This window comes from Lathamus discolor, chromosome 14, assembly GCF_037157495.1.
Source record: "Lathamus discolor isolate bLatDis1 chromosome 14, bLatDis1.hap1, whole genome shotgun sequence".
Lineage (NCBI taxonomy): Eukaryota > Metazoa > Chordata > Aves > Psittaciformes > Psittacidae > Lathamus > Lathamus discolor.
The window spans coordinates 12,177,919-12,205,325 of NC_088897.1; the positions used below are offsets into that span (position 1 = coordinate 12,177,919).

Genomic DNA, 27,407 nt, shown 5'->3' on the forward strand with positions numbered 1-27,407 from the left:
CAGTTGAGGAACAAACCAGCAACGAAATTAACCCATGCAGCAAGTCTGCTTCATGGCTCTGTCCTAGGCTCCACTCCACAGGCCACATTCACATACTCGAGTTGCCAGCACAAAGTACCTGCCTCTACAGAACAAGAACAAACCCAAGAACCTGGAAGCTTGGGACTGGTGGGAGGAATCCCAAACGGGAAGAGCCACACAAAGAGATCTGCAAAGCCAGTTACTGCAGCAGCAACACCAAACCCGCAGAACCACGCAAACAAAGCCTCGCCAACCATCAGAACACCAAAACCATGCTCGCCGTGACACGGCTGTGCAAGCCAGTTATAAAACTGCCACGAGGGAAGTCCGGTTGTGCATTCTTTTTCCTTTTATTAGACAGGACAGAGAATTTCCTTAAAATGCCATAACAAGTCACAGTGATTGTAGATGGTTTCTGAAATGTACGATATTGATGGGAAATACCTTTGACACCGTTTGTGTTGGGGTTCCTTTGTCACTGCAGATGTACCCTGGTCCACCAAACCATCTATCTTAAGGTTTCCTATGTAGAGAGCACACTCTGTCTCCTTCCTCCAGAAACGAGCTTTGTCTAATAATCCTGCAAAATAATCAACCTTACAAAAGGCCTTCTTCAAACGTTATATTTATATATATATGTATATACATATATATACACACACATACACACATATATATAAATATAGACTTCTATGGTTGGTTTTTTCCCATTCTAAGCAATGTCTCAGTAAAGAGATCAGCAATTTTTTATTCTACAAAGAAGCAACACATGAAAGGGGGAAATGAGAAGTCCGAAGAACATCATATCCATACCCACTGATTACACATAAAAGGAAAAAAAATCACCAGAACGACTGTCTCTGAAGTCTCCTCAATCACCAAAATTCAAGTGCAGAGGGGCCCGTCCCCGGCTCCCGGCTCCAGGGTGGCCCCCGGGGGCTGTGCAGCCCGGCCCGGCCCCCCCCAGCACCTCTGCACCTCCCTCCCATGGGGCCGGACCTGGTTGGAATGTATGGAGTTTAGGAAAGGTTCCCAACAAAGACCTCGCGGCCGGGCGGTCCCCTCTAGGCCAGCTTCAGCGTGCTCACGGGGAACGACGGCATGGTCACCATAGTCACCGGGTTTAGGACCGTCTGCCCCACTAACTGCGGGTGATGGACAACCTGGGTTCCTACAGCGGGCTTGGCCATCACCGCCTGCTGGCCAAGGCTCGTGGTTCCATTCACTTGCTGGTGCGAGATCGTGTGAGCGATGTGGCTCACGACGGGCTGGCTGACGGCCACGGGCTGAGGGTAGATGGGCAGCTGCTGGCCGAGGTGGGCCATGTGGTTGATGGTGGCTGGGTGCACAGTGATGTGGCCGATAGGCTGAGCAGCAGTGGTGAGTTGCACGGGGCTGGATGTGGAAGGTGCAATGTGAGCAATGTGCTTGGTCTGTGGACCCTGAATCACGTGGTTGACAGTCTGGATGACCGAAGCGTGGGTAGTGGCCGTGTGGGCTATAACAGTCGATTGCACTGTCGAAGCCGCCACGATGTGAGTCTGTGCGGGGACGATCGCCTGCGGCTGGACCAGTGCTTGTGTCTGGATGGGAGGCGGAGGGTGGGCTGGGGTCTGTTTCTGCTGGATGGGCAGGTGCTGCGGCAGGACCGCCGGGTGGTGGGAAGCAGCGTTTGTGGGGACGGCTTTCAGCAGCTCCGGGTGCTGCCGCTGGGTTAGTTTTGGTAATGAGTTCACTGGCCTGTCATCTTCCATGTCCTCATCCATGTTGTCTTCGCCCTCTGCAAAAAATGAAAGGAAGAGACTCCCGTAACAAGGGAAGCAGAGCACGGACCGGACCGAGCAGCCTCCCTGACGGGCAGCAGGAGTCGCCGCTGAGCTACAGGCAGGCAGAACACATGGCACAGCACAGCCGGCTCCACCAAGCCCCAGTGGAGCAGCACACTCCTCTCCTCCCTGCTTCTGAGCCAAGGACCTGGAGGTGTGAGCAGCTCAAAGCCCCAGCCAGAAAGGGGTGCTCACAACAGGCTGAGATCCCGCGCGGCAGCAAGGGAAGCAACGCAAGCAGAGGCAGAAGGAGCGCAGCCAGGCTGAACTCGGCGCTGAGGAGGAACACGGAATCCTTCCCTGTCCAGCTGTTCCACCGATCAGTACCACCCATTCCACTCCCAGAGTGGGAAGGGAACAGCCATGGAGAAACATGGCAGCAACTTCCTCGTGTGGTTCTGGGAAGTGGACTCTTGCCCAGTCCAGGAACTAAGGAAGCAATGCAGGAACATGCTGACCCTGCGGAGATCAGAAGACGAGCAGAGCACCCCGCACCGCCTGCTCTAAAGCCATGCAGTAGAGACCGAAAATCTCAGAAGATACAGAAGCAGCAGGAAAACAGGGAAGACGCTTCCCTTTTGCCAGCTTTGTGGTTACTGGTAGCTCAAACTGATCATTTTCAGCAGCGGTGGATGGCTGACACTCCTATTGACTCCTACTCTCAACTTCCATCAGCCTACACTTGGAATCTGCAAGTGTGCTCAAAGGTGATGAGCCCAATACAAGCCTGAATGAACCAGAAAACAGACGTTTTCCCTTCCTGGAACCTGCTGCATGTCTGCCTGCAGTGCCAAGAGCAAATGCTGTCACGACTTGAAGGAACTCCTGCAAGTGGATATGGATTGCTACAGCCTCCTCATCTCCAGCAAACAAAGTGCTGCACGTCCACGACTGCCTGTTCTTCCTGCTGCAGGTCACTGGTACGAGGGAAGCGTGCACTCTCCTAGCTCACACTGTACTGGGAATGGCACGTCACATATTCCATCATTTCATCTTCCCTGTGAATCCTTTTCACACAATGTGAGGGTTCATCAAGTTGCTCAAATGCTCGGGCGATCCTTCCTGTACCAACTCCTCCTTCTCTACGTGGCTGAACACCCTCCCACATCCATGCACAAACGCATCAGGATGCTCATGCACCACCCGGTTCTAAAAGCAGGGCTGCAGAGCTGCACAACAGGAAAACTGGGTTTTGAAAGCAGAGACCTCCATGTGAGGGACCAGCAGATCAAATGCACAAACCTGCACTTTGTGTCTCCCTAATGCTGACGCAGCTTTTCAGTCTGCCTTGCACAGGCAGCAGTTGTTAGCAGACCAACAGCAATCATTACAAAACACTTGAAAACATATCTGAGTGCAAAGAAACCTGGATGGTGCTAAATGAAGACACCCCCCCTGCCACCACTACACAGCTGTGTCTGTGATGTGCAGTGAGGATCAGGAGAAACCTTACGGGTACCTGATGCAGTCGAGGTAGATGCCTGGTCATCCTCCGGCTGAACCGTCTGCCGGATAATCCTGTCGATCTCCAGGATGTCCATCCACTGGCTCAGCTCGTTCTTCAGCTCCGCCAGGCGCTGCTGGGTAGCAATCTTCTCTCTCGCCAGCCGCTCCATCTCGTGTTCATACTCCTTTTCCTTCCTCTTTAAAGTCTAAAGACAGAGGGAAGAAAAATAAACCTAAGGAGAACAAAGACAAGCGTCACCTGCGCTAACCCGGTCACTGCCATGCCCACAGCTCCTCTTTTTAACAGTTATGCTGGTGTAAAAGGTGTTCAGGTACAGTTACACCTTTCAAGCTCAGGCAGAAAGGGAAAGCAGAAGGACAAGCGGTGGCCACAGAAACCCAGAGTCGCTGTGGCCAACAGCTTCCTGCCTTCTGAAGGAAAACCACTGAACCCCCAAACCAGAAATGCTGAACCACATTGTGCGAGTCCCTTCAACCCCAGGGGTAAGGGTAAAGCCCAGAACTCCTCAGGGAAAGCGGTGAGGTTTCCTCTCTGTAAGTATTTGCCACCCTGAAGAGAGAAAATGAAACCTTCCTCCTGCATTCTTCCCCTTTGCTCCGACCTCCCCAGCAGAACTAAAGAGCTAAGAGCCAAGAGCACTGCATTATGACTGTGACTCATATCAGATAGATCATATGAGGTGGAAGCCAGACACTTCCAGCACTGCGCTTCCACCCTGCTGGCTTCCTACATTGAACACAGGACGCTGATGGCACTTGTGTGCAAACACAAGAGCAAGGCTCTCTAAGCACACACCAAATGACTCACAGATGCAGAGCACTCGTGGACCACGAGGGGACTTGCCCAAGGTCCCAGGTAATTGCTGGAGGTGCAGCAGCATAAACCAGGCCTCCTCTGTTCTGTCTCAGTCCAAGGGAGCTCTCTTTGCTGCACTTCTGCATCAGTTTAGAGTAACAGTGCCCGTACTGAGCTCCCAACGTCAGCCTCACTTCACCTGCCTCATGAAATACCTGAAGAGCATCAGGGCTCATCACGGACTGGTGGGAAGGGGCAAAGGGAGGGAAATGGGTGCAGCTCCCTCTGAATGCCAGGCAAGAGGCCATGGCACCACTGAGAGTCAGCCACCAGAGAGTGGGGCTATAGAGCTTCTACTACATACATCTATTTCCAAGCATCCCCGTGGAAAGGAAGCATCTACACAGAGCACCGCTCTTACACAGCATCTGACTGCTGGCCCACGGCTTGAGAGGTGGAAAATACCCCACATCTTTGAAGGGGATAGAAACCCCCTGCAGAAAAGGGGGGGATGGAGGGGAAAAGCGAAGGTGATGACGGAGCTCCAGTGCTCAGGTTTAAACATGTGAGAAGATAACTTGTCTGAATGGCCTCCCCCTCGCTGTGCCATCAGGAACACAGCAGGCAGGAGAAACCCCGAGCCGAGAACTGCTGCGTGGTGACGGGAGCCCAGCCCCGCTCTGCAGCACTCCTCTGCAGGCACTCGCAGGGCACGGCCCTGCAAGGGCAGAGCAGCAGCGCAGCTTCCCGGGATAAGCAAGCAAGACGTGCAGGAGCCTCAGCACCTTCCCGGCCCAGCACAGGCACTTCAAGCAGGTCTGGCTTCCTGCCCTGCTGCGAGGAGCTCCCAGCACCCGGGGAGGGCTCAGCTCCGAGGGAGCAGGCGCTGGCGGCTGCTCATGAGCCTGTGATTACTGGAGGGGCAGAACCCTCGCAGGCACCAGCGGGGCCGGAGTCGCTCTGAGGATGCTCCCCTGCCCCTGCACACGCTCTGGGACTCCGCTGCTGGGAAAGGCCTTGAGAGGCAGCAGCTCCTGGCGCACCCAGCGCAGCCACAGGCTGCTCCCGGCCTGGGTGCTCTCCAAGGGGAGCTGCGGCAGCAGATGGGCTGGAGTCTCTGCTGGCACGGGCAGTCCCTCCAACGCTACTCCAGGACAGAGCAATTCGCGGTGCTAACAATGGATCTCCCGGCTGAGCGGCTCTGCCCCAGTCATGAACTTGGCTGCGATTCACCAGAGCCTCCCTCCCTCTCCCGCAGCTCCCAGCCCTGCCCTGCAGGGTGCAGCCCCTTCCCACCTCTGCATGGTCTGGTTGCATGCCCTGCACCGCATGAGCCTGGGCGCAGCAACAGACCCTGCGCAGGAACCTGCTGAGAGGAGCAGGGACCCTCCTGCCTTTGAACCTCTTTGCACCAGCAGGCAGGACGGAAGAGGGTGGGTTCATGTTTCCCCATGTCCCCTCTGTCCAGCACCACCAGCAGCCCCTGGGATAGAGGATCCCTGGCACCTGCCCATCACCAGTTACCTTCTGCAGGTCAGCCTGCCCACGGCGGCTGCCAGGCTGTCCCGTCAGCCAGCAGGAAGTCCACAGTCACGGCCAAACCTTAGTCACTCTGACTGTGCTCGCCTGCCTACTCATGAAGAACACCCTCAGAGAGATGAGAACTTGAGAGATTTCAAAGTTTACCTGACTTAGAGCTGTCTGAATGTGGATCGATTACAAGCACCACTGCAGGGGAGTTTCCTCCTGACTCATGTCATGGGCTTACTGAGGACGAGGACCTGGGCTCCCACAGCCTACACCACCCCCACGGAGCCAGCACCCCTCCCTCCTGCACCCAGCATCGCTGCCAGCCTGTGCCTCCTTAACCAGGGAAGCAGCACACGGGCAGCATCACGCCTGCAGCTGCCTGCTGCGAACCCCTCCACTTAACCTGGTTCCTGACACACCGACCCTGGCTCCTGCCACACCAATCCCAGCTCCCGACACACTGATCCTGGCTCCCGACACACCGACCCCGGCTCCCGACACACCGACCCCGGCTCCCGACACACCGACCCCGGCTCCCGACACACCGACCCCGGCTCCCGACACACCGACCCCGGCTCCCGACACACCGACCCCGGCTCCCGACACACCGACCCCGGCTCCCGACACACCGACCCCGGCTCCCGACACACCGACCCTGGTTCCACATGGTGGGAATCCCACTGGAGCTACCGGCATTTCTGTTTTCCCACTTGCTCAGAGAGCACCGGGAGCTGCAAACCCCTGCAGGAGGCAAGGGGCAGACACCTCGGGTTTGGTTCTCTGCTCTGCAAGCAGCGGGGCTCTCACCACCCAGACCCGGTGAGACTCGATCAGAGCACAGCCCCCCGTACCCAGGCAGGCAGCGCGATTCCTGCCAGCTCCCCAGACACACGCCCCGAGACTGCTCTTTTCCCAAGCAACAAACTTGGGCCCAGACCCTGCTCCGTATGTCTGTGCAGTGATGATGGCAGGGTTGCTTTTTTTAGCGTGAAGAAGCTGGCAGCCTCGGTTGCCCGGGCAACTTTTACTCTGCAGGGTGAGGAACTTCAAACCTGGTTTATTTTTCACTTCTATGCACTTAAAAATATCCCACAAGCGCTTCGCTGGAAGCCCTGACGTGGGGACGCGGATCCACCCCAGGAAGGAGTCATGGATTCCCTCATCTTCACGTGAATCCAGCCGCGACTCCCGACACTTGGGAAGTTTTGCCTGAGTCTGATGCCCAGAGCAAGCCCTTTGCTCGGCAGCACCAAGGGCCTGGGCAGTGAAGTCCCATCATCTTTCATTTAAGCAGCACAAGCCACACTAAAATCCACACATGGGTTTGCTTTTGCTCCCTGTATCTGATCGTCCTCCTTTACACATGGCAGCCTCTACCCACGTGGATGATAAAGCAAGACCAGCACAACAGCAGCGACAGCAAACACCCAACAGCACCAGTTCTAACATTTCACTCCTTTGAGCCCATCCTCGCGTGCATCCCGTTCGCCAGACACCAACTCCTGTTGTCACTACACAGCAACAGCCATTCATCACCGTGAAGGATTTTCCATTTTATAGCTGGTTGTAATTAAATTGCTTATCCTTATGTCAAGATGGAAAATAATGCCCCAATGCTTTCCCTGCGCCTGCCTCAAGAATAAAGCCAGCCCTGCAGCTGGCATTAGTGAGGTTTAAAAGGTGTTGTTAAAAAGCTCCCCTTATAAACATTATATTAGCAATTTAAGAACACACTTTCAATGATGAGCTTTTCCCAAAGCGCATTTCAGCCCTTGTGTTCTATTACATGGCATTCACTGATTAAAAACTCCTCATCAATGGGCAATCACGAAAGTGATTTGCAGTTCTGAGCCAGACTGTAACTCTTTGCTATCGGGACCACAGCCGCTGCAGCAAATAGGAACGGCTGGGCCAGGGCAGGTCCCTGAGCACAGTCCCACCTGCAGCATCTCCATGGGATTCAGCACGGACCTGACCCAGGCTTCCCACTGCCATACGGCGTTCTGGTGCCCCTGCGTAATGGGAAAAAAAGCTAAAACCTAAGAAAAGGATCTTCTTTCGTGGACTCCCACGGTGCAGCAGAGCTGCAGCACGAGCAGCCCACCAGCCCGTCTCCACAAACGCTGCACCAGAAACACGAGCCAATGAAGTGAGGAACCCACAGTCCCCACACAGCCCACGGCCCCACTGTTGGCAGATACCACACTCCCCCGGAGTACTTTGGGGGGTTCATTATTGTATCAGTTCGGGGGATTCCTGCTGTGAATCCTGCTACCTTTTCTGTGAAGTTCTTCAGCAGCTTGTTTAAAGCCCAGCATCCAACTCTACCCAACCTGCTGCCATGAAGGGGAGCCCATGAAAGCACGGAACCCCAAAGCTGGTTCCCCCCATAGCATCAGGCCAGCATCCCCAGCCTCCACATGCCAGCAAGCGTGCCAGGAGAGGTAACAGCACCTACAGGGGCCTGCAGGCAAGGGACCTGCTGCACCCAAGCTCCTGCTGATGCCAATGGCATCAGTCAGCGGAAAGCAGCACTGGGCAGGACCAGCGGAGGTAGCAGTGGTACCCTCCTCCTGCCTGTGTGCAGCCCCAGTTGGTTGCCATGGGAACCAAAGCCATGGTTTCCATGGCAACTGCTTCATTCAGCAGGCTGCTGGAGCCGCAATCCTGCAGTGGTCCGGATGCGCTAACCCGGCACCACTGATGGGAAGATGCAGGTCGTGGCACAGCAGCACCACAGCTGAAAGCACCCGCACAGCTGCACCCGGACAGACCGCACCACTGCAGGGTCTCCACGTGCCTCCCCGAGAGCCTCTGCTCAGGACAGCACCATGGATGCAAAATCACAACAGGCTCGACCCAAACGGCACCAAGTGCTCAGCGCTGGGGAACCGCAGGACGGGGTCCTGCAGGGACCAGTTCCTACCAGTCAGCTTGTGAGCTGAGGGCGGGAGGAGCTCAAGGACTCCAGGCTACTGCTGCCTGTGCCCGGTGCCGGGTCTCAAAGTGACCCTTTTACAGGAGCACCAAAACCAAAACGAGACGTGCAAGGTCAAACACAGACCACCCCATGCTCCCCGCAGGCCTCACCACCAGCACCCTGCAGCACACGGATCCCATCCCGGGCACCGCTGCCTCCCTGTGGAGCCTTCCAAGGAACCCCTGCGTGCAGGCTGACCCATGGACATCTGCCAGCAGCCTCATGGCCCGGCTCTTCCCAGTGCCAACCCCGCACCAGGAAGGCAGCCAAAGGGCAGTGCCGCGCTCCGGGAGGCGGCTGCGCCCTCGCACGCACAAGCACAGTGACTTCAGGAAACCAGCAAGTCACTGCTGCAGGGGCTGCACCGGCTCTTCTGCAGGTACAGAACCGAGCTGGGCAGGAGCGGTCCTCACCAGGGCTGTGCACCCACCACTTGCAAGGGAAGAGGTGAGTATCCAGATACAAATACTTCACAGAACAGGAAGGAGCAGAGAAATCCTGGGGAAATGAGCACTTGACATGCTCTGCTATTTACATTCATTATTTGCACATCGTTAGCACTTAAGAATCCTGGTAAAGGCAGACCCTGGGCTATAGTATCTGGAACACAGCTACAGCTGACACACGGCTGATTGCACTGGCCTTGCAGACCCAGGAGGAGCCAGCGTCCCGAAGCACCGCTCTCTGCACAAAGTACAAGCAGTTACTAGGGCAGAGGGTAGGGAGAATCCGGATCAGGAAGACAAAGAATAAATTCAGGAAAGAAAAAGGAAAGGCAGCAAATGACTGGAACACGCAGAACACAAACACAAAGCGGGGAAAGGCAAAGCCATGCCCAGGGAAGCGCCAAACCGTGCTGGCTTCTCCCAGCAGATCTGGTTTCTGTGGGACTCTCACGGTTAAGAGGAATTCAGTGCTCAAAAGATGTTACTTGCAGTGACTAAGTGCTAAGCTTGTCCCACAGCCCTGGCAGGCGATGGTGGCCCCAGCATAAGTTCTCATGAACCACCCTCCCCGGCAGATGATGACCACCATGGCGGGGGCCGAGGTGCTGGTGACACAGAGGATGCCAGCCTCCCACATCACCCCTCTTCCCTGCACCTCCATCCCTGTAAGGAGGTCAGTGCCAGTTACTCACATCCCAATGGATCCACCTACGGCCCACAGAGCAGATCTGGGTCACCAGAGGATTTCTCTAACCTACCTCCCCCACTGTTACGGCCACGGTGGCAGTGGGAGGACGTAAAACCCAGCTATTAGGTACAAATGACTCCAGTACCTGTGCCCGGCTCTGAGTCACAGCTGTGCACACGGGTGAAAACCTCGACCTCTGTGCTTAAGGGTTTAGGATTGTTGTGGTGCTTGACAGCACCGACTCCTCACTGCTACTCATGAAGGCGTCCTAAGGCTGGAGTTACTCTGCCTGGTACACCAAGCCCCAACGGGCGGCCTTAAGGTAGCTGAAGTCCCACAGAAATCCTAGACATGAAGCGATGGGAAGGTGCCGGCTGCTGGGGACAAGCTCTGAATCACCACACACAGTGCTCGGCAAGAACAGAGCCCAGCAACCATCAGCAGCCTTGTGCAACCCCCCCAGCCCGCGCACAGCCCCACTGCAGAATGAGACCCAGCTTCCTTAGAGGCCACTTCCTCTCAGACCTCAGCCTTTGGGGAGCAGAGGCAAAGTCACGTTGTTCCTTCCAGCGCCACAGGAAATGCCACAATCACCCTCGGGGAGCCCGTTCCTGTCCTCAATGAATCCAGGGAACAAGCGGGTACCTGCCCTACAGGAGGCACCCGATGCGCACAGGCCAGCGGGTCACAGCCAGCACCTCCCCTTCACACACCATTTCCCCTCTGTGCTGCCCCAAGACGAGCCGAGCAGCCCGGTCACTCGGATCAGGATGCATCCCAGCACCACAGGACCAACAGCCCCTACCTGACACCCTCATCATCAGACTGGGGACTGCGTTTTCTCCTGGGGGTGCTACACTGGCTGACCCTGAACGAACAGCATGACACCAAGAGAGATTCAAGACGACAGCAAGCAGCCCACAGTCAAAGGGACATTCTCAACTCAAACCCGATACAGCATTTTAACTTGTGATCACCTAAAAGGTGACCAAGAGAGATAAAAGGAGAAGAAACTGGGAAAAAATGAATCCATTTTCTCCCTCTTTGTTTTCTCTTTGGTTGGTTTGATGCAGTGTTAACATCCTGTGCAGGAGCAGCTTCACTTGCCACCAGGTCACCCACCTTCCACGGCCTGTGTGGGCCCTCCCCACAGTGACAGGGAGCAGAGAGACAACAAAAGTCACGGCTATAGAGAGAGAAGTGTCCAGATAAAGCCATGAGACGTGCAGGGCAGGCCCAAGGCACTGGCAGGATCAGTCACCACTGATCTCTGGTAACAACCGAGACAAGCGACCTCGTCATAAACACATTCCTATTTCCACACCCTCCAAAGCACGTTTTATCAGCATTGCTATCACATCACAGTAATGCCAACACAACGGGCGATGAGAGCGACTCCAGCTCCCACCGCTGCACCAGGGTTTCAGAGTCCTCCTCGTTGACTGTTCTGCAGTTGACGATGGCCACAGGGATGGAAGTGTGCAGGGCTGGGCGGGCTCTGCCGCACTCGAGCACACACACCACTTACTGCTCCCCTGCAACTACTTGTTTGGCATTTTAATTGTCAATAACTGCGTCACTGCAATGTTAAGGTGTATCAACACCTCAAAACCACCGGGGTGTATCAACACCCTGGCTACAGGTAACGAGAGCAGGAGCCCAAACCACGCTGTGACTGGTGCCACAGGCCCGGCCTCCTCCGCATCAGGCTCCCAAGGGAAGAACAAACTCACAACCCAGCCAACCAACCAGTCACGATGTCTGCGGGGGCTATTTTCATCTGGGGGTTTTGCCTTGTTCTGAAGGTAGGGACCTGTGCAACAGTACCCATACAGCAGAGCCTGTGCAGTCAGCTGTAGTTATCACCACTCACATCGCACCACATGCGCTCCTCTCCAATAGCAGATGACAGCCAGGACAAGCAACAGCACCCAAATACAACCTAAACCAGCTACCACACGAGCAGCACTGCTGTGCTCACTCACAGGCTGGTTTGGGTTTTACAACCTTGAGCACTTCTTTAAGCTAGGACTTTAATGCCAGCAGCACGATAGCAGAGGTTCCCTAACAATTACAGAATTGTCACTGCTTACTGCCTTGAAGTGTCCTGAAACCAGGACATTCGCCCCTACCAAGTGCTCATGGATGAGTCAGGAGTGAGACGCTGTTAAAAACCTCACCAACCCTTTGGCAAAGGTTAAGGAACAGCTTCCACCTGGTGCACGGGGTTCAAACACGGGGCACTGGAAACACTCCACTGCACGACACGCTCTGGGGCCGCTCCTGCCAATAAAATCCACTCACTGCTCTGTGGAAGGAGCCTCCCTCCGGGCACAGGGCTGGATCCCGGGCACCTGCACTGCCCTGGAGCCCGCAGGGCTTGTGCCAGCTCCAGCACAAAGCCTCCGGTTCAGGACAGGAATCCCCTGTTTTTCCACTCAAAGACCGTGCAAGTCATCCAAAGGGAAAACGGGGTCAGCGTCCTGCACGCTCAGCACAGGGCTGGGATACACGCTGGAAGCTTTGCAAACACACCTGCACTGGGAACGGGCTGGCTCGGATCAGCACGCCCAGTGCCAAGGGATGGGAAGCTCCCTGAGCATCCCCGGCTTCTCGGGTTGAGCCCCATCTCCTGTATTGATGCAGCCCGGTGTCACAGCTCTGAAGCTAAAACCAGTTCCCCAGTGACTCTACTAAGGGCAGGAACTAGAGCCTGCACTTGCTGTGCTCCCACTGACTCCAGAGGAAGATAAACCCTACATCCAAACTCTCACTTGTCCCACATTTTTAAGCAGGTTCCACCCTGCTTTACTTTACAAAACACTGTGTTTTTAAAGGCCTTATTTCTCATCCCTGTCTGAAACGTGGATGACACCACGCTGCATGACCACAGCCTATTGCTGCTGGGAGCCTTTAACATTGGCAAAGAAATTCAGGCTAATTAGACAAGATGGAACCGATTGATCAGGTCAGGTAAACAGCACGAAGCAGCTCTGCCTGGCACGAGAGTGCTGTTCACGTGAGGACTGATGGACCCAGTTCTCATCAGGAAGTTCTAAGACAAGTACATTCACCTCGCAGCTGGCACAGAATGAAACCCAGCAGTCACAGCTGTACTATCCAAGGTGGGGAACTTGACTGGACTCAGCATCGCAGCCTGGCTTATCCATCTGGATCAATAAGCCAGTCACTGCAGTGCCTGAATGTCAACGAGTTCTATTCCTTATGCAAATGGCAGCATCAGATGTGTGGTACAGCACCTCCCTACACCAGAAACCACCGGGTCTGTAGAGCTCTCCTTCACCTGAGGAACATCTAAACCCTGACCTAAGCGTTCCTGCGGGACGCCAAAACCCCACTGGTCTCATTACAAGCTTCTGACTTCAACCTAGAGCAGTGGCACACCACACAGGGAAACCACTGTGACCTGGCCAGCAGGCAGCTGACGCCACAGGACACTGTGAAGCCAGCTCAGCCGCGCAAACCCACCCTTGTCATTAGGCCAGGGTATGAGGGAGGTGCCCCCCTGCATGAACAGCGCAGTGATTTACTTGGGAATCAAGAGGGGTCGGGTGCCTTCAGCCCCGTATGCCACCACGAGGGGTTTTCAGCATGAACCTCTTTAGCTCCTGAGAAAAGCACCAGACCACAGCAGCTGTGGGAGATGGAGACTGCTTTACTCTGACTACGCATTCACAGTCATCCACCAAAGTCTCTTTCTCAGAGCAAATACTCCTCTACAGGACCAAGGCCCAACATTCATCACCCCAGCATCCCCCCCCCCAGTACTTCTGCAGTACCCCAGCAGCACGTGCCACAGCTCGGATCACAGCAGTGCCCTGCTCTGCAGCCTCCAAAGGATGTACTCTGCCTTGTGCACGCGCTGGGAAGCTCGGTTTTATCTAGTATTTGGCAAACACGTTATTATTCAGTCAGCGTTTATCTAATATTTTGTAAGCACGTTACTATTTAGTCAGCATCTGAGCCTGTTCTGGCGGGGACGCTGGCAAACAGGCAGGGTTGCGCGATCTGGAACCCGCAGCTGGGCTCACACATGGCATCTCGTCCTGCCTGTCCCCTTGTCACCTGGTGAGCAGATCACCTGGACCCCATCCTACACTAAGTGTGCAGTAGAAAATAACCCCTGAAATGGGAGGTGCTCAGGTACCACAGCGACACAGCTTGAACATCACAGAATCCCAGCCTGGTTTGGGTTGGAAGGGACCTTAAGATCACCCAGCTCCAACCCCTGCCCCGGGCAGGGACCCCTTCCACTGGAGCAGCTTGCTCCAAGCCCCTGTGTCCAACCTGGCCTTGAGCACTGCCAGGGATGGGGCAGCCACAGCTTCTCTGGGCACCCTGTGCCAGCGCCTCAGCACCCTCACAGGGAAGAGCTTCTGCCTAAGAGCTCAGCTCAGTCTCCCCTCGGGCAGGTTCAAGCCATTCCTGTTGTCCTGTCCCTACAGGCCCTTGTCCCAAGACCCTCTCCAGGTTCCCTGCAGCCCCTTTAGGCCCTGGAGCTGCTCTCAGGTCTCCCCTTCAGGAGCCTTCTCTTCTCCAGGCTGCCCCAGCCCAGCTCTCTCAGCCTGGCTCCAGAGCAGAGCTGCTCCAGCCCGCGCAGCAGCTCCATGGCCTGAACACGGAGAACAGTCTCGCTTCGGGGCTTCAATTACCTTCCAAATCAGATGATTGCAACACCCCCTAAAGGGCAAAGGAATCCTTCAAAAAGACTCGAATTTCAGCACCCGGCTGCACCTTGGAAACTTTCTGGAAGCCTCCAGTGTTGTGGCTCCTGCTCTGCAGGGAGGAAGGCGAAGGGTGAGACAGCCACGTAACCAATGTGCTTCGTCACGGCTCCGGAGCCCACCCCAGCTCCCGCTGAATCACCCTCTAACAGGATTAGTGACTTCCAGCTGCGTTCAGCCTCATTTCCTTTGTGCAACAGTGTGCTTAATTGCGGAGACTCTCATTTACTGCTGCAGAGCAGCCCAGCTCCGAGGATAAATTAACATGACAGCTCCATGGGAAGTTCAGAATGTAACTTTCTGACTTATCTGATCTGATGCAGATACAAGTATTGCAACCCAGCCAAGGACACAAACAGCCCGTTTCTAAGAAGCTCCAGCTGGAACAGGGCAACAAGGATTCCGTGGAAGGGCGGCTGCAGCAATCAGTGCCCTGCTGTGCTCCCATGGGCGCAGAGCACGGCAGCCCCCCGCTCCAGGCTGGCACACTGCACTGCCCCTCCGCAAGACTCACTGCGGTTGGATTTCGGGGGGGGGTTTCCCCTTTGTTGTATCAGGAGTAAGAGGTTTTACTTGTAAATCTCCTGTGTGCAATTCCTCTGCTCTTTTTGAGGGAGAGAGGTGAGCACCGAGCCTGTCAGTGATACTCCAAGCCTGATGGAGTATTTGCTGCCAAGAAAGCAATGGTTCTATTACTCTTTCTTGCCATCAGACCAACTGCGTGCCCCTGTCTGCAGATGAGGCTGGGGCCCATCTCATCCCCCCTTAGCTAGCAAGAGGAGTCCCAGCCCAGTCTGCAGTCTCACCAATGCTCTCCATAACTGCTGGGGAGAGGCCAGCATCGCCTGCAGGCAGCTCATCCCATCCCCACACCGGTGCACGTTGCCTTTGTTGAGACAGAGCAAAGCCGAATTCAAACTGAATTAAATAATAATAATGCAAAAAAATTAATTCTGACCTCTGCGAAATCAAATCAGATTTCCAATAATCCGGTTTTTCTCAGACACACAAACGGAGCGCTCGGCTTTCCAGCGCAGCCGCATCCCGTGACCCCGGCACAGCCCCACAGCCCAGCGCTGCCAAGGAAAACCCGGCTTTGGGATACTCCCTGTGAGCTCCAGCGAGCGGCTGCCAGAGGCACCCTTGCCTGGAGAGGGGAGGAGAAGGCGAGGAGGAGGTTACACAAGCACCCACGGGGCAGCGAGCCAGCCCTGCTGCAGGCTCAGCGCGGGGCAGGCTCTGCGCACTCACTGCTCACCACGATCACACGGTCCCCCCGTGCAAGCGCTGGCATTCACCATGTGCTCGCTGCACACGTGGAAGTGGACGCTGCCATGGGAGCTCCTGTCCAGAGCATGGCCAGGAGGGGCCTGAGGTCACCGTGACCTTCGCTGCCCGGCTGCAGCCTGAGCAACCCTCTGCCGGTGCCAGCCCAGCAATGGATGGACACAGAGCCGGATGCAGCAGCGCGTGGACTGGCCCCATCCGAGCGCTCTGGGCACCCTTGGGGTGTTGTGGGTGACAGGGCACATGGCCCAGTCCAAGCACTCCTGGCACAGGAGCTGGAGCTGCATCACAGCCCATGGCCTGCCTGCACCCAGGCGGGTCCCAGCCACCAGGGTCGTGCAGCACCCTAAGTGTTCACTGAATGGTTAAATACACTGCAATTACACCTCCCTGAGAGCCCCTCCAGCCCCCGATGGTGGGCACACAGAACAGCACAGGCACATCAGAGACCTGATCCCAGCCACCTGATTCCCAGAATGGATAAGACAAAGGCAGCACTGAAATGGACCCTGTGAGGCAGAAACTTAAAGGAAACAAAACACAGCTCTGAATCTGTGAACACCTTCTGCGCCATCAGAAAAGCAGTTTATACTTCTTAACAGGACGTGATGAGAGTTTAATTCCCAGCAATTCACAGAGAAGCTGGTGCATGCACCTGTAGGCAGCACAAAACTGCATCGTGTCCAAGCCTCAGAACACTCCACAACAGACCCGGAGAAGACGGAGAGGAAGAACTGGCCATCTCCTCCGATATCCTCAAAGAGAATCTGTAACTGTCTCCAAGAGCACAGAACAAAACCGCTGCAGAGAGCAGAGCCTGCTCCTGGATAGCCTGCACCCATATCGCCATTCACACAGCATCAGCCACCGCACCAGGAACAGCTCCATCTGTGACATCCCAACTCCAGACTCACCTCCCGACGCCAGAGCAGGCCATCCCATCACTCCATCTCCCTCAGTGCTAACGGAAGCTCGTCTGCACCGACACCAGCCTGCCTGCCTGCCACCTCACACCTTCGCTAATGCCCATGAGGCTGCACCACAGCCACATCTCCAAAATGACCTTCTCCAGCAACACAGGTTTCTCCTCCTTTGCCATCCTCCAGCAGCTGGTACCATCAGCATCTGCCTAATTAGAACTAGGGAGGCACCTGTGAGCACTAACGAGGAGGGCTGAGCTGACCTAACCCTGACCCTCCGCAGCCACACTGCTGCAGGTAATCAGGGTCCGGTACTTGTGAGCCCAGGAATCAAAAGGTATCTGAGAGAAAACGGTAACAAAGCAAGGAAAAAAGACAACACTTTACGGTGGGAAAGCCCGCTGCGCACAGTCCCCAGCCCCCTTTATTCCAGACACAAGGCGAGGTCTATTTGTTCTCTTCATCTGCAACGTAATTTAGCAACTCTTCCATTTTCCAGATGAATTTTGATTGCAATCCATGCTACTGACTTCACAACCGCAGAGGACAGCTCCGAGAACTTCTTTTGTGCTACCATGAACCGCTTTTACAAATACTGAACACCCAAACACTAACACTGCTACTGCACTCCCCTTGCAAGCACCACAGCTGAGTCTCAGCTTTGCTTTCTCCCAGGCTCACTCGTGGTACTCCATCCTCCCATAGCTCTGTGTTACAACCACCAGCTCCAGTCTTTCCCCACCTCCAAGCAGATGACCTGTACTTGTATCTCCACCTCACCAAACATCTGAGACACTCAAAACCTTCATGGAAACCTGTCTTTCCTAAGCAAACAGAAAACCTCCCCCAAACTTGCAGATTAAAGTTCCCTTTAGTCCAAAAGGGAGCAGCTCCAGTTTATACAGCCTGGGTGTTCCTCTTTGAGATCATCTGAATTATCTGTTCACTGCAAAACCATCACTGGGGGGACGACTTATGGTTAACCTGGAGCTTCCACTGTAAGGGGACTGCATGAAGCAAGTGTTCCTAGGTTTGAATGTTCTGGAAATCTGGAGTTTCCAAGTGACTATACTCACACGGAAGGAGAAGGAGCAATGGGAGTTCTTCTCTCCCCTTTTCACTACAGGAAAAGGCAACTTGGTTTAAGCAAAGTCAGCACCATTCCTGGCTTCAGTAAAGCGCTGCCCAGTGCCAGCCACGCGAGCGCACACGTACCTGGATGTATCTCAAGGCACTCCTTAGGACACTGAGGTTTGAGGTCTTCTTGTCGTCGACGTTGGGGATGTTGCGCTTTAATGTCTCGAAGCATTCTTTCAAATGAGCCCGTCTAAAGGGAACAGAGGTGTTTTGTCAGCTTGGGCAGCACACACCAGGCACCAGTTTAGCAGAGGGGCAGAGCTTCACTGGGGCCTTAATCAAGCAAAGCACCTACACATGTGCACAGCAGTCACCTGCCTGCTTACAACAGAGCCAGCTCGATCCAGCAGGAACACTATGGGGTTCTATGCACGGATTCCAGTCCAGTGCAGTCTTACATGAACTCTCTCATCTCCCTGTGCTGCTGTTTCTACTTTCACTGCGTTCCTGGTTTAACTATTCGGACTTACAAGAGTTTTGGCTCAGGAAGTGGTCTTTATTCTGCGTTCACACCGTGCACAGCCCCCTGACCCTGGCTATTTTATTGCTTCCAATCAAGTGAAGTTACACTGTTATGCACATGGGGATTTACTCTGTGGGATCAGGGCTTTGCAGGGTTATTGCAAGGCAGCACACAGTGCAGCAGAACGCAGCGGGAAGCAAGAGATGCTGGGACGAGCTGTCAGGAAGCGAAGCCATTCCACGAGAATCCCGGGAAAGTCACCGGGAGTTCCGCTCAGGCTGTTTGTTACGAGCAAGCAAACAAAGCCCCACCAAAGCCGAACAAGCACTGACAGACCGCAGGCCAAGCCCAGAGGGATGAAGGGGAAAGAGGGAACGACAGCAACCCCCCAGCCCCGGGCCTTCTACGCACCTGTTCTTCTCCAATTTATTATGTACTTCCCTGGTCCCAACCCTGTAACCCAAACAGAACAAAGATAAACTCAGTGTCAGTTCGAAACTACAGCCATCCAGCCTGCTCTTCCAGCAGCGGGCCTAGGCCATACAGGTCAATGTCAAAGAGCACTCGAGGCGTTCAGCTATCGCTGCTGCGTTCACACTTCCACCTCTGCTGCAGGAAGATACAATCCACACTCCACAGGGGCGGGACAGGCACTGTGCACACACCGCACACAGGATACAAACTGTGCAGTGTGTGTGCCAGGGACAGCTTCCGGGTCTGGGTTCTGACCTCTCCCCACCCTCCAAACCAGGAATACTTTTAGGAAAAGCCAAATGAATCCATGTTACCCCAGTTCTCCAGCTACAGCGGTGATAAAACACATCGATAGACACGTGGAGGCTCCAGGTACCTTCCATACACTATGGAAAGCAATTGCTTGCCGTTGGCTGAAGATACCCAGCCACGGAGCGTGCTAATGTTTCATAAATACTTAAACCAAATATCTGACAGCCTTTCCCCAGGAAACATCTTGCCCGACGGAGCAGCTCAGGGCACAGCGAGCACGCCCCACGGGCTGTCCCATCCAGAGGCACTTCAGGAATCCTGCGCACTGCTCAGCCCTTCCCGCTGCGCCCGTGCCAAGAGCTCCGGCAGCCCCGCAGGCTGCAGGGCCTGGACTGCAGCACGGACACGGCGATGCTGCCCTGGCTCCCAGCTTCCCGGAGCACAAGGGCAGTTTGCTGGAGCAGCCGCAGCCATCCCGGAGCCACCAGGAACCCCCCCCCCCCGCACCCCTCAAACCCACACAAGCCCCTCAGGGGCAGCTTCACTTGACTGAAGCACAAAGGCACCAACCCTTCCTGCAGCTGAGCGGTTTGCAGACAAGCTCCGAAGATCACAATCCATCTTTGAGGAATTACACTGGCATCCTAGAAGGGCATTAGCTTTCCCCATTCTCACCTACTTTCCCCATTTCCTTCTATGCATTTTGGGATCATCTACACCATGAACCCTTTTTTCTGTCTACTACATCCTACACCTCCTCCTGCTCCCACAGGATGATACTGAAACTGCCTCCTTGCACGGAGGATGCCCACGGGGAAGGTCAGTTCCATCTCACAGCCCTGCGCTCCTCTCACAAGTGGGTTACAGTGGCTCCGCACTGCAGCTCACAGCAAACACTGTACGAACCAGTCCTGAGGAAAAGCAAGTGAATTGCCACGTCCTGGACCAGCATTCCCTTGTAAACCCCACTGCGGTCACCCCCAGCCGCAGGCAGCTGGGAACGGTCAGAGGTGTAGACATGGATGGGAGGAAAGCCAGAGCAGACCCAGGTCATTGCTGCTGCTGCTGCAGGAAGGAAGACTGAGGGGCCAAGGGAAACAGGTAGGAGCTGGCTGCAGAGAGGGAACGATCTGTTCTGCAGGCCACAAGCAGTAACACCAGGATGAGCATCCGGATACAGAGATCTGGAAACAGCCGCCTGAGAAGACAGAGCCTGCACCAGCCCATGTCCCTAAGAACAAGTCGGACAAACACCAACCTGGAGCCACACCAGTCACAAGTCCTGTGCGAGGGCGAGGACAGATCAGAACGCCTTCAGTCCCTTCCAGCTGCAGGAGCTCTCAACAAGCAGGAGGCCCTTAGCACCTACAGCACTAAGAAACTGAGACGGCAGCTACGGTCACCTCTGTCCTGGGGAATGAAACCTCCCAGATCACATCCCTGTTTGCAGGAAGGTGCCTGCCAGCAGCGCTGCTGCATGACTTCCCTTGCAGGGATCTTTAGCCAGACACAACAGCAGATGCCACCCGAGATCAGAGAGGCAGTGCTGGGACTTGGGAACACACTTGTCCTAATGCAGGTCTGGCTTGGAAAACGAAATCCTTGTACAGAACTCTGCAGTGTGTGGCCAGGGAGGGAAACAAACACGGAGGTAAGGAGCGCGCTAGCAGAAACCAAAGAGGCACCCAAGTTCCGCGCATCCTGGTGCTCCCGACCCAACAGCTCTGCAGGAGCAGCAGCTGCTCCAGGCCCGCGCCGCTCTGGGTACCATTTGCCTGCTCCCTCTCAGAAGCCGCCATGCGCAGGACGCACTCACCCGCCAGGTCTCTTCTTCTGCTCGTTCGGTTTCGCGTCCTCCGCCGGAGCCAGCTTCAGCATGCCGAGCGGCGCGGGCGCTGCCGGGTGCTGCAGGGCCGCCTGGGGCTGGGGCTGGATGGGCTGCTGCTGCACCACATGGTGCTGCGAGATGGCCAGGACGGGCGCCGCGTAATGCTGGAGCTGCTTCGGGCTGCCCGACGGGGGGGGCGCGGCGGCCCCGTCCGGCAGGAGCGGCCCCGGCGGCCGCTGGAGCACGGGCGCGACCGGCGGCGCCTCCGGGCTGAGGCCGGGCGCGCTCACCAGGGGCTGGTGGCGCTGGGCGAGCGGCGGGGACAGCGCGGTCTGAGCCTGCGGGGGGGGGCCGGTGACAACGGGGATGGGAATGACCGAAATGGGGGCTGCCAGCGGCGGGGGCGGCGGCGGCGGCGCCGGGGCCGGGGGGGAGATGGGCACCAGCAGCTCGCCGCGGGGCTCCTCGGGGGACGCGGCGCTGCTGGCCCGCGGCGCGCTCCCCTTCCCGGCCTTCTTCTGCTCCTGCTCCCTCTCCAGGCGGAGCTTCTCGTGCTGCTCATTCTCCTCTGCAAGAGACACCGACAGTGGTTAATGGCCCTTCCCCATCCAAGGCCTGACACCGGGCCGCTGGCAGCGGCACACGGAGCCCGCAGCAGGACCCGCGCCCCTGGAGACCCGTCCCATGTCCCATGTCCCATGTCCCATGTCCCAGCCGTGCTGCCCCTTCCCTCCAGCACGGGCTAGTTAAATACAGCCCACGTGCTGCTCCCACATTCACCCGAGGCCGAGCTGCCAGGGGATGCTGCAGCAAGCCCAGCACCACCGGGGACAAGACGCCACTGACCACGCGGAGAGAAACGCCCCGATCCAGCCACTTCCCTCTCCCGAGGTCCAACACTGCGAGGCCTTGCCAAGGGCACACATTTCCGAGCTGAACGAGGGTAATGGACCTTGGAGAGCCACGGCAGGACCTGGCCAGGAGCCTGTGCCTGCTCTTGCACAAGCCCGCAGGCATGGGCTCAGCACCCCGAGTGATGGCTGCTTCTGCAACACCTTCCCAAAGCCCTCCCTGCTTGTGCCGGTGTGCAAAGGCATCCCTGTGGTGCAGCGGGTCACAGCCAACCACCCACCCGTGCAGGGCAGCACCGGGCAGGCTCCCGGCGATAAAACACCCTGCATTCCGTGCAGCAAGTGCGAGGGACGCTGAGTGCTCAGGGGACACTGCACCGACACAAACCCATTGGGCGCTCCTGGCTGCGGGTTTTGCTCGCGCTCTTGAACGTGGCTCTGACGCGCGGGCGTTCCTGTGTGTTTTCGGAACACCAGGCAAAGTAAATGAAATCTGTGTGGCCTGACTAGGAAAATAAACCTCCTCCAAGGCGCCGCAGGGCCGCAGCTCCCATGGGGTGAACACGGCACAAATGACATTCATTTACACAAGCCCTGCGGCGCCAGCGGCCCCGCATCTCGGCAGCTCGCAGCCTCCATCAAACACCCCGAACCCGCTGTCCAGGCCCCACAGATCCCGTTCCCCACAGCCTCCAAGGGCTGCAACACCAGCTGGTGCTGCAGCGGCACGCCTGGAGCTGGGACCTCCTCGCAGCAGTGTACGAGTGCATGGAAACTAAACGGGGATCAGCGAAACGGGGATCAGCGAAACGGGGATCAGCGAAACGGGGATCAGCGAAACGCCGCGCGAGGGCTGCGGCTCGGTGTGACAGGGCGGCCGGTACCGGGCAGCTCCCAGGAGCTCCAAGAAACATCCCGGAAGAGCCCGTCCACCCGAGCAGTCTGGGCTTGCCCGCACAGCGCCCCTGCCCCACACCCCCGGGGGAGGGGTTTCATAGCATCCCGGGCTGGTTCGGGTTGAGGAACCTTAAAGCTCCCCCAGTTCCAGCCGCTGCCACGGGCCGCTCTGGCTGATGGCCACTGCCGGGAAGCCGGCGGGAGGAGGAGGAGGCGAGGAGCGCTGCCCATCAGCAGCATTTATGTAGCTGCCTCTGGCTGCTGACTCAGTGCCAGCCAGGCCCCTGGGGCTGCACATCAGGAGTCCCCTTCAGCCAACGAGTTCAGCCCAAGCATTACTTTGCTGCAGCCAAAGCCTGGCACCGGTGAGCCACTGCTCCCTGCGTCTGACCCATGCAGAGGGGAAAGGAGACCCCGCTATGGCCCCTCCTGCAGGGAGAGGGCTGCAGGGTCCCTAAGCCATCCCTCCCTAACACGCACACCCCTCAGGGCAGAAACGCTTCCACGGAGCTATCAAGACCTCCATCTCCTGCTCACTTTGTACTCAGGCCTTGCCAGCAAACTAAAGACAAGCTTTACAAAAGCCCCCTACAGCTCTTTGGGTTTCCACATGGGGTACGCTCCCCCTTCACTGACACCCATACAATGAAAGGTGCTCAGACTCACGTGCCTCACCCTTTCACATGGCATGCACTCGCTGCAGGAGCCGCTGCAAGCCCCATGCGTAGGAAGCACACAAGGCTCCGGGCATTTCTTGGGTACCGGGGGCAGCTGAAGCAGCAGGCGCCCACCAGAACGACGCGCCGCTCCCCACCGCCACCAAGGGTCTGCGGACTGCAGAGAACAGGAGAGAACCCTCGGGGGCCTGAGCCACAGCCCAGGGGACAAGGAACCCCCCCCTGCCCAAGCCAGGCCGCCTGCCAAAGGGCTTTGTCCTGAGGGAGGGGACCCCAGCGTCACCATGCAGGAGGACAACAGCAACGCCAGCAGCAACAGCACGGAGCAGCGAATCCCATCACAGGAGGACACAGAACAGGGTCAGTGCTCCTGACCGGGCACTGGGGCTATTTTAGGGCCCTGATGGCCCAGGAATACACCGTGCCAGGCACCCTTAACTGCATTACCTCACAACCCACGGGCTTCAAATGCATCTCCTCCCTCTTGCGTGCCCTGGCAATGCCAGCATCAGTGACAGCCAAGGCAGAGCCACACGTGCTCCAGGGCCAGGGCACGTCCCGGGCCTCCCGCCCCACCGGTGCTGCAGGAGCACTGCACGGGGAGCACTGCAATGCCCTTTCTGCGCTCCTGGTTTCAGCAGGGACACTCAGTCCTCAGACCTCACCAAGGGTATGAGCCTCTGTGGAACCCAGCATCGTGCCTCTGCCGTGCTTAAAGGTCCCTCCCCAGCACAGAGAGAGAACACAACAGGGATGCCCCATCCCTGGCAGTGCTCAAGGCCAGGTTGGACACAGGGGCTTGGAGCAAGCTGCTCCAGTGGAAGGGGTCCCTGCCCGGGGCAGGGCCTGGAGCTGGAGGAGCTTTAAGGCCCCTTCCAGCCCAAACCACTCTGACTCCATCAACCGTTGGGCACTGGCTGTGGAGCAGTGCTCTGCATAGACTGTGTCTGTGAGCTCTGTGGAGCAGTTTTCTGCATAGACTCAAGTGTCTCTCTGGATCACGGAATGCTCTGGGGCCCCCATGCACACCCTGCGCCACCACAGGCCCGGGAGGAGGGCCCTGGGTTCCCCTCAGAGCGGCTCTGCAGCAGCATCACCCGCAGGAGCCCCTCCTGGTTCTAACGCGCTGGGCACAGGAGCCTCCAGATACTCTCCATGCCCATGGCTGGCCCGGCTGCACCCAGGGAGGGCAGTGCCCCGCTGGGAGGAAGGGCAGGCTGGAGCCGGGGTTAGGTTCTGCTTCTGCAGGGCCTGACTCTGCAGGGAAGAACCCGGAATGGGAAGGTAAGAGCCGTCAGCAGCACTGGAGAGCAGCAGCGCCGGAGCCAGGCAAGCCCTGAGTCATAACAGCGCTGCTGACACACGGGGCTGCGCCAGCAAACAGCCCCTGGCAGTGCCCAGGAACAAGCTGCAGGACTGAGCCCCCCTGAAGCGTGACCCCTTCTCTGAGCCCCCCTGAACCCTGGCCGACAGCAGCACAGCACAAGCCCAGCTTCCCTCTCCCACCTCTGCTGAGGGCGCTTTGTGTGGGGTTCACCCCTCTGCAGCCCCAGGACACGGCGCTTGATTCCTGGATCCCCTGAGGAGAACAAAGAGCTGCTGCTGCGCCCACGCCCGGCCTGGGCAGGGGTTTTCACCGGCTGCTCGAGGGAATGAATGGAAACGTGCCGTTACCCTTCCCAGTCCTACCTCCTCACTTGGAAAGGAGGAGAGAATCTGCCCATCAAAGCACAGGACACAGGCACACAGGAGAAGCTCCCCTGGATCACCCAAACTGGCTGCACCGGGGCAGTTACCCCTGAATGCACACAGGCATCCTCTCCATCCCAGAGCAAGGCTCTTCCCAAAGTTAGCATCTAACTCAAGAGCCAGCCTGCGGTACCAGCCCACTGCCAGAACACAGATGCTGGGTCAGAGCTGGCCCTCATCCTCCTCCTCCCCCTCCTCACGCACCAGCACTGCGGCCAAGGGAAACCTTTCTGCTCACCACACGCCCTGCTGTCAATCCCGTGCCATTGAGACGGGCCAAACTGGCAGGTAGAGGAGCTGGGGAACACAGGCCTGCGCTTACTGTGCGCTCAGCACCCCGGCTGGCAGCGTTCACAACCGCGAAAGGCTGCGAAGGGAACGGAACAGCACCAAGCAAAGCAGAGAGCAAAGCTGAGCGGGGCCTATGGGAAAAACCCTGCGGAAACAAATACGAGTTAGGTGTGATTCTAAATAAATCTGTTTCCTGAGACACGAAGCATTCCTGGATTAACCTAAACCCAAGGAAATCGGCCACCCCCTAATGCAAGTCAAATGTCTCTGGAGTGCAAGCAACAGAGAGCAGAAAGACCTCGGCTGTGGGTTTCTGTGTGTGTAAGCGTGCAGGGGAGCCACGTGCTTACATCGAAAGGGCCAGCACAGGAGCGTTATGAAGCACGAAGTGCAAAGTGGAGGGGACAGGGGTGCTCCAACATCCTGGCTCCCAGAACCACCAGAAACACTGGAGAGTACGAGGCCAACCCGGTGGATGTGCACGGGCGTCCATTCCGGCTGCATTCCCACAGGTTAACAGCACGAGGAACGTGCAACATCAACCGTCCCCTCGCTTCCCCAGTCTGCTGGGTTTACCCCACACACAGCAGTGAGCTCCAAGCGGCATTATTACTAATACCCGCACTTACATGACACTTGCCATTGTGTAGGAGAACCGAGCGCGCCACAGTTCAGACCACGAGCCAGCCCCTGAGGCTTCACATCTCTCTGCACACACCTACACGAGCCCATCTCACGCATTCGCAGGAACCCGTTTCCAAGTCACACGAGCCCAGCACAAAGCGCGCAGCAAAGCCAAGGCTACTCACGGCATCCACCCGGGATGTGCAAGGAGCGCACGAGCACAAGAGCCTCCAAACCCGCTACTTTAAGTCAGTAAAAAGCAGGATTTCACCCCAGCCACACAGGTGAACCCAAACAGCACCGCAGCTCCCCAGAGCAGCAAGCAGCCCTCGGGAGCTGAAGGCACGGCAGAAGAGCTGCCCTGGTTATGAATTACGAAGAGCGAAGCCTCCACGGGTTAACTTGCCATTGGAGGAAGGGGCTGAGGGGGCAGGAAGAGGCACGGCACAGCCGGCGGGAGGGCAGCAGGCACAGCGTGGCAACGGGACGCCCTGGACACTCGCGTCACGCCTGGAAGTGCCCGGACGCTGCTGGGGGAGCACCGCAGGGCCCCGCCACCCCCCCGCTGCCTGCGGCACGGCCCCGCAGCGGGCAGGGGCTGGGGAGGCTGCGGGCCCCGCGGCGGGGGCAGGCACGGGAGGAGCCCGGGGCCGCGGCCCCGCTCTCCCGGCTCCCGCCCTCACGCGGCGCGGGCGTCCCCGCCCCCGGCGGCTCCCGGCTGCGGGATCCCCGCCGCTACCGGACCGGGGAGCGGCGCGCGCGGCCCCGCGGCGCTTCCGGCGCGGGATCCCCCCCGCGCGCGCCCGCGGTTCATCGCAGCCCCCTCCCCCCCCCTTCCCCACCCCCCCCCCCCCCGCGCCAGCGGCGGGGCCGGGCGCGGGGAGGGGAGGGGAGGGGCGGGGCGGGCCCGCGCGCACGTGGTGGCGGGCGGCGCCTGGCGCGTCACGCGGCACGGCCCCGCCCCCGCCCCGCCGGCGGCGCGGGGACACGCAGCGCGCGGCGGCGGCGCGCCCGCGGGAGGGGCGGTGGCGGCCGGAGCCCCCCGGCGCGGACACGGAGCCCCCCCCCCCCCCCCCGAGCGCGCCCCGCGGCCAACCCGCGCACACAGCGGGGCGGTGCCGCGCTCCCCCCGCCCCGGCCGCCCCCCCCCGCACTGACACCTCCCGCCCGCCGCGGGCTTCCCCCGCCGCCCCCGCGGCAGCGCCTCGCACCGGGAGCCCCCCCCCCATCGACCGGCCGGCGCCGCCCTCGCCCCCGTGCCCGTGCCCGCGGCGCCCCGGGCGGGCGCCGGCTGTCAGGCGGCGGCCCCTTACCACGTGCGCTCTGCTGCTGCTGCGCCTGCCACTCCAGGAACCGCGCCGCCTCCAGCAGCGTCTCGATGCTCATGGCGCGGGCCCCGGCGCCGCCGCTCCCCGGTGCGCGGGCCCGGCCGCAGGCGCCGCGCCGCCCCGCGGCTCC

The 27,407-nt window shown here is 57.9% G+C and overlaps 1 protein-coding gene across 1 annotated transcript; it reads right to left on the reverse strand.

Annotated features, from left to right (window-relative positions):
• Nucleotides 1-352: 352 nt before the first annotated feature.
• On the reverse strand, nt 353-27,407 carry MNT (MAX network transcriptional repressor). The gene is made up of 6 exons (XM_065694373.1): nt 27,263-27,407; nt 20,849-21,428; nt 18,718-18,759; nt 17,922-18,033; nt 3,307-3,499; nt 353-1,801 (listed from the first exon to the last, which is right to left on the reverse strand). Exons 1-6 carry the CDS (start codon nt 27,333-27,335, stop codon nt 1,086-1,088), a joined length of 1,716 nt encoding a protein of 571 aa, XP_065550445.1. The 5' UTR covers nt 27,336-27,407; the 3' UTR covers nt 353-1,085.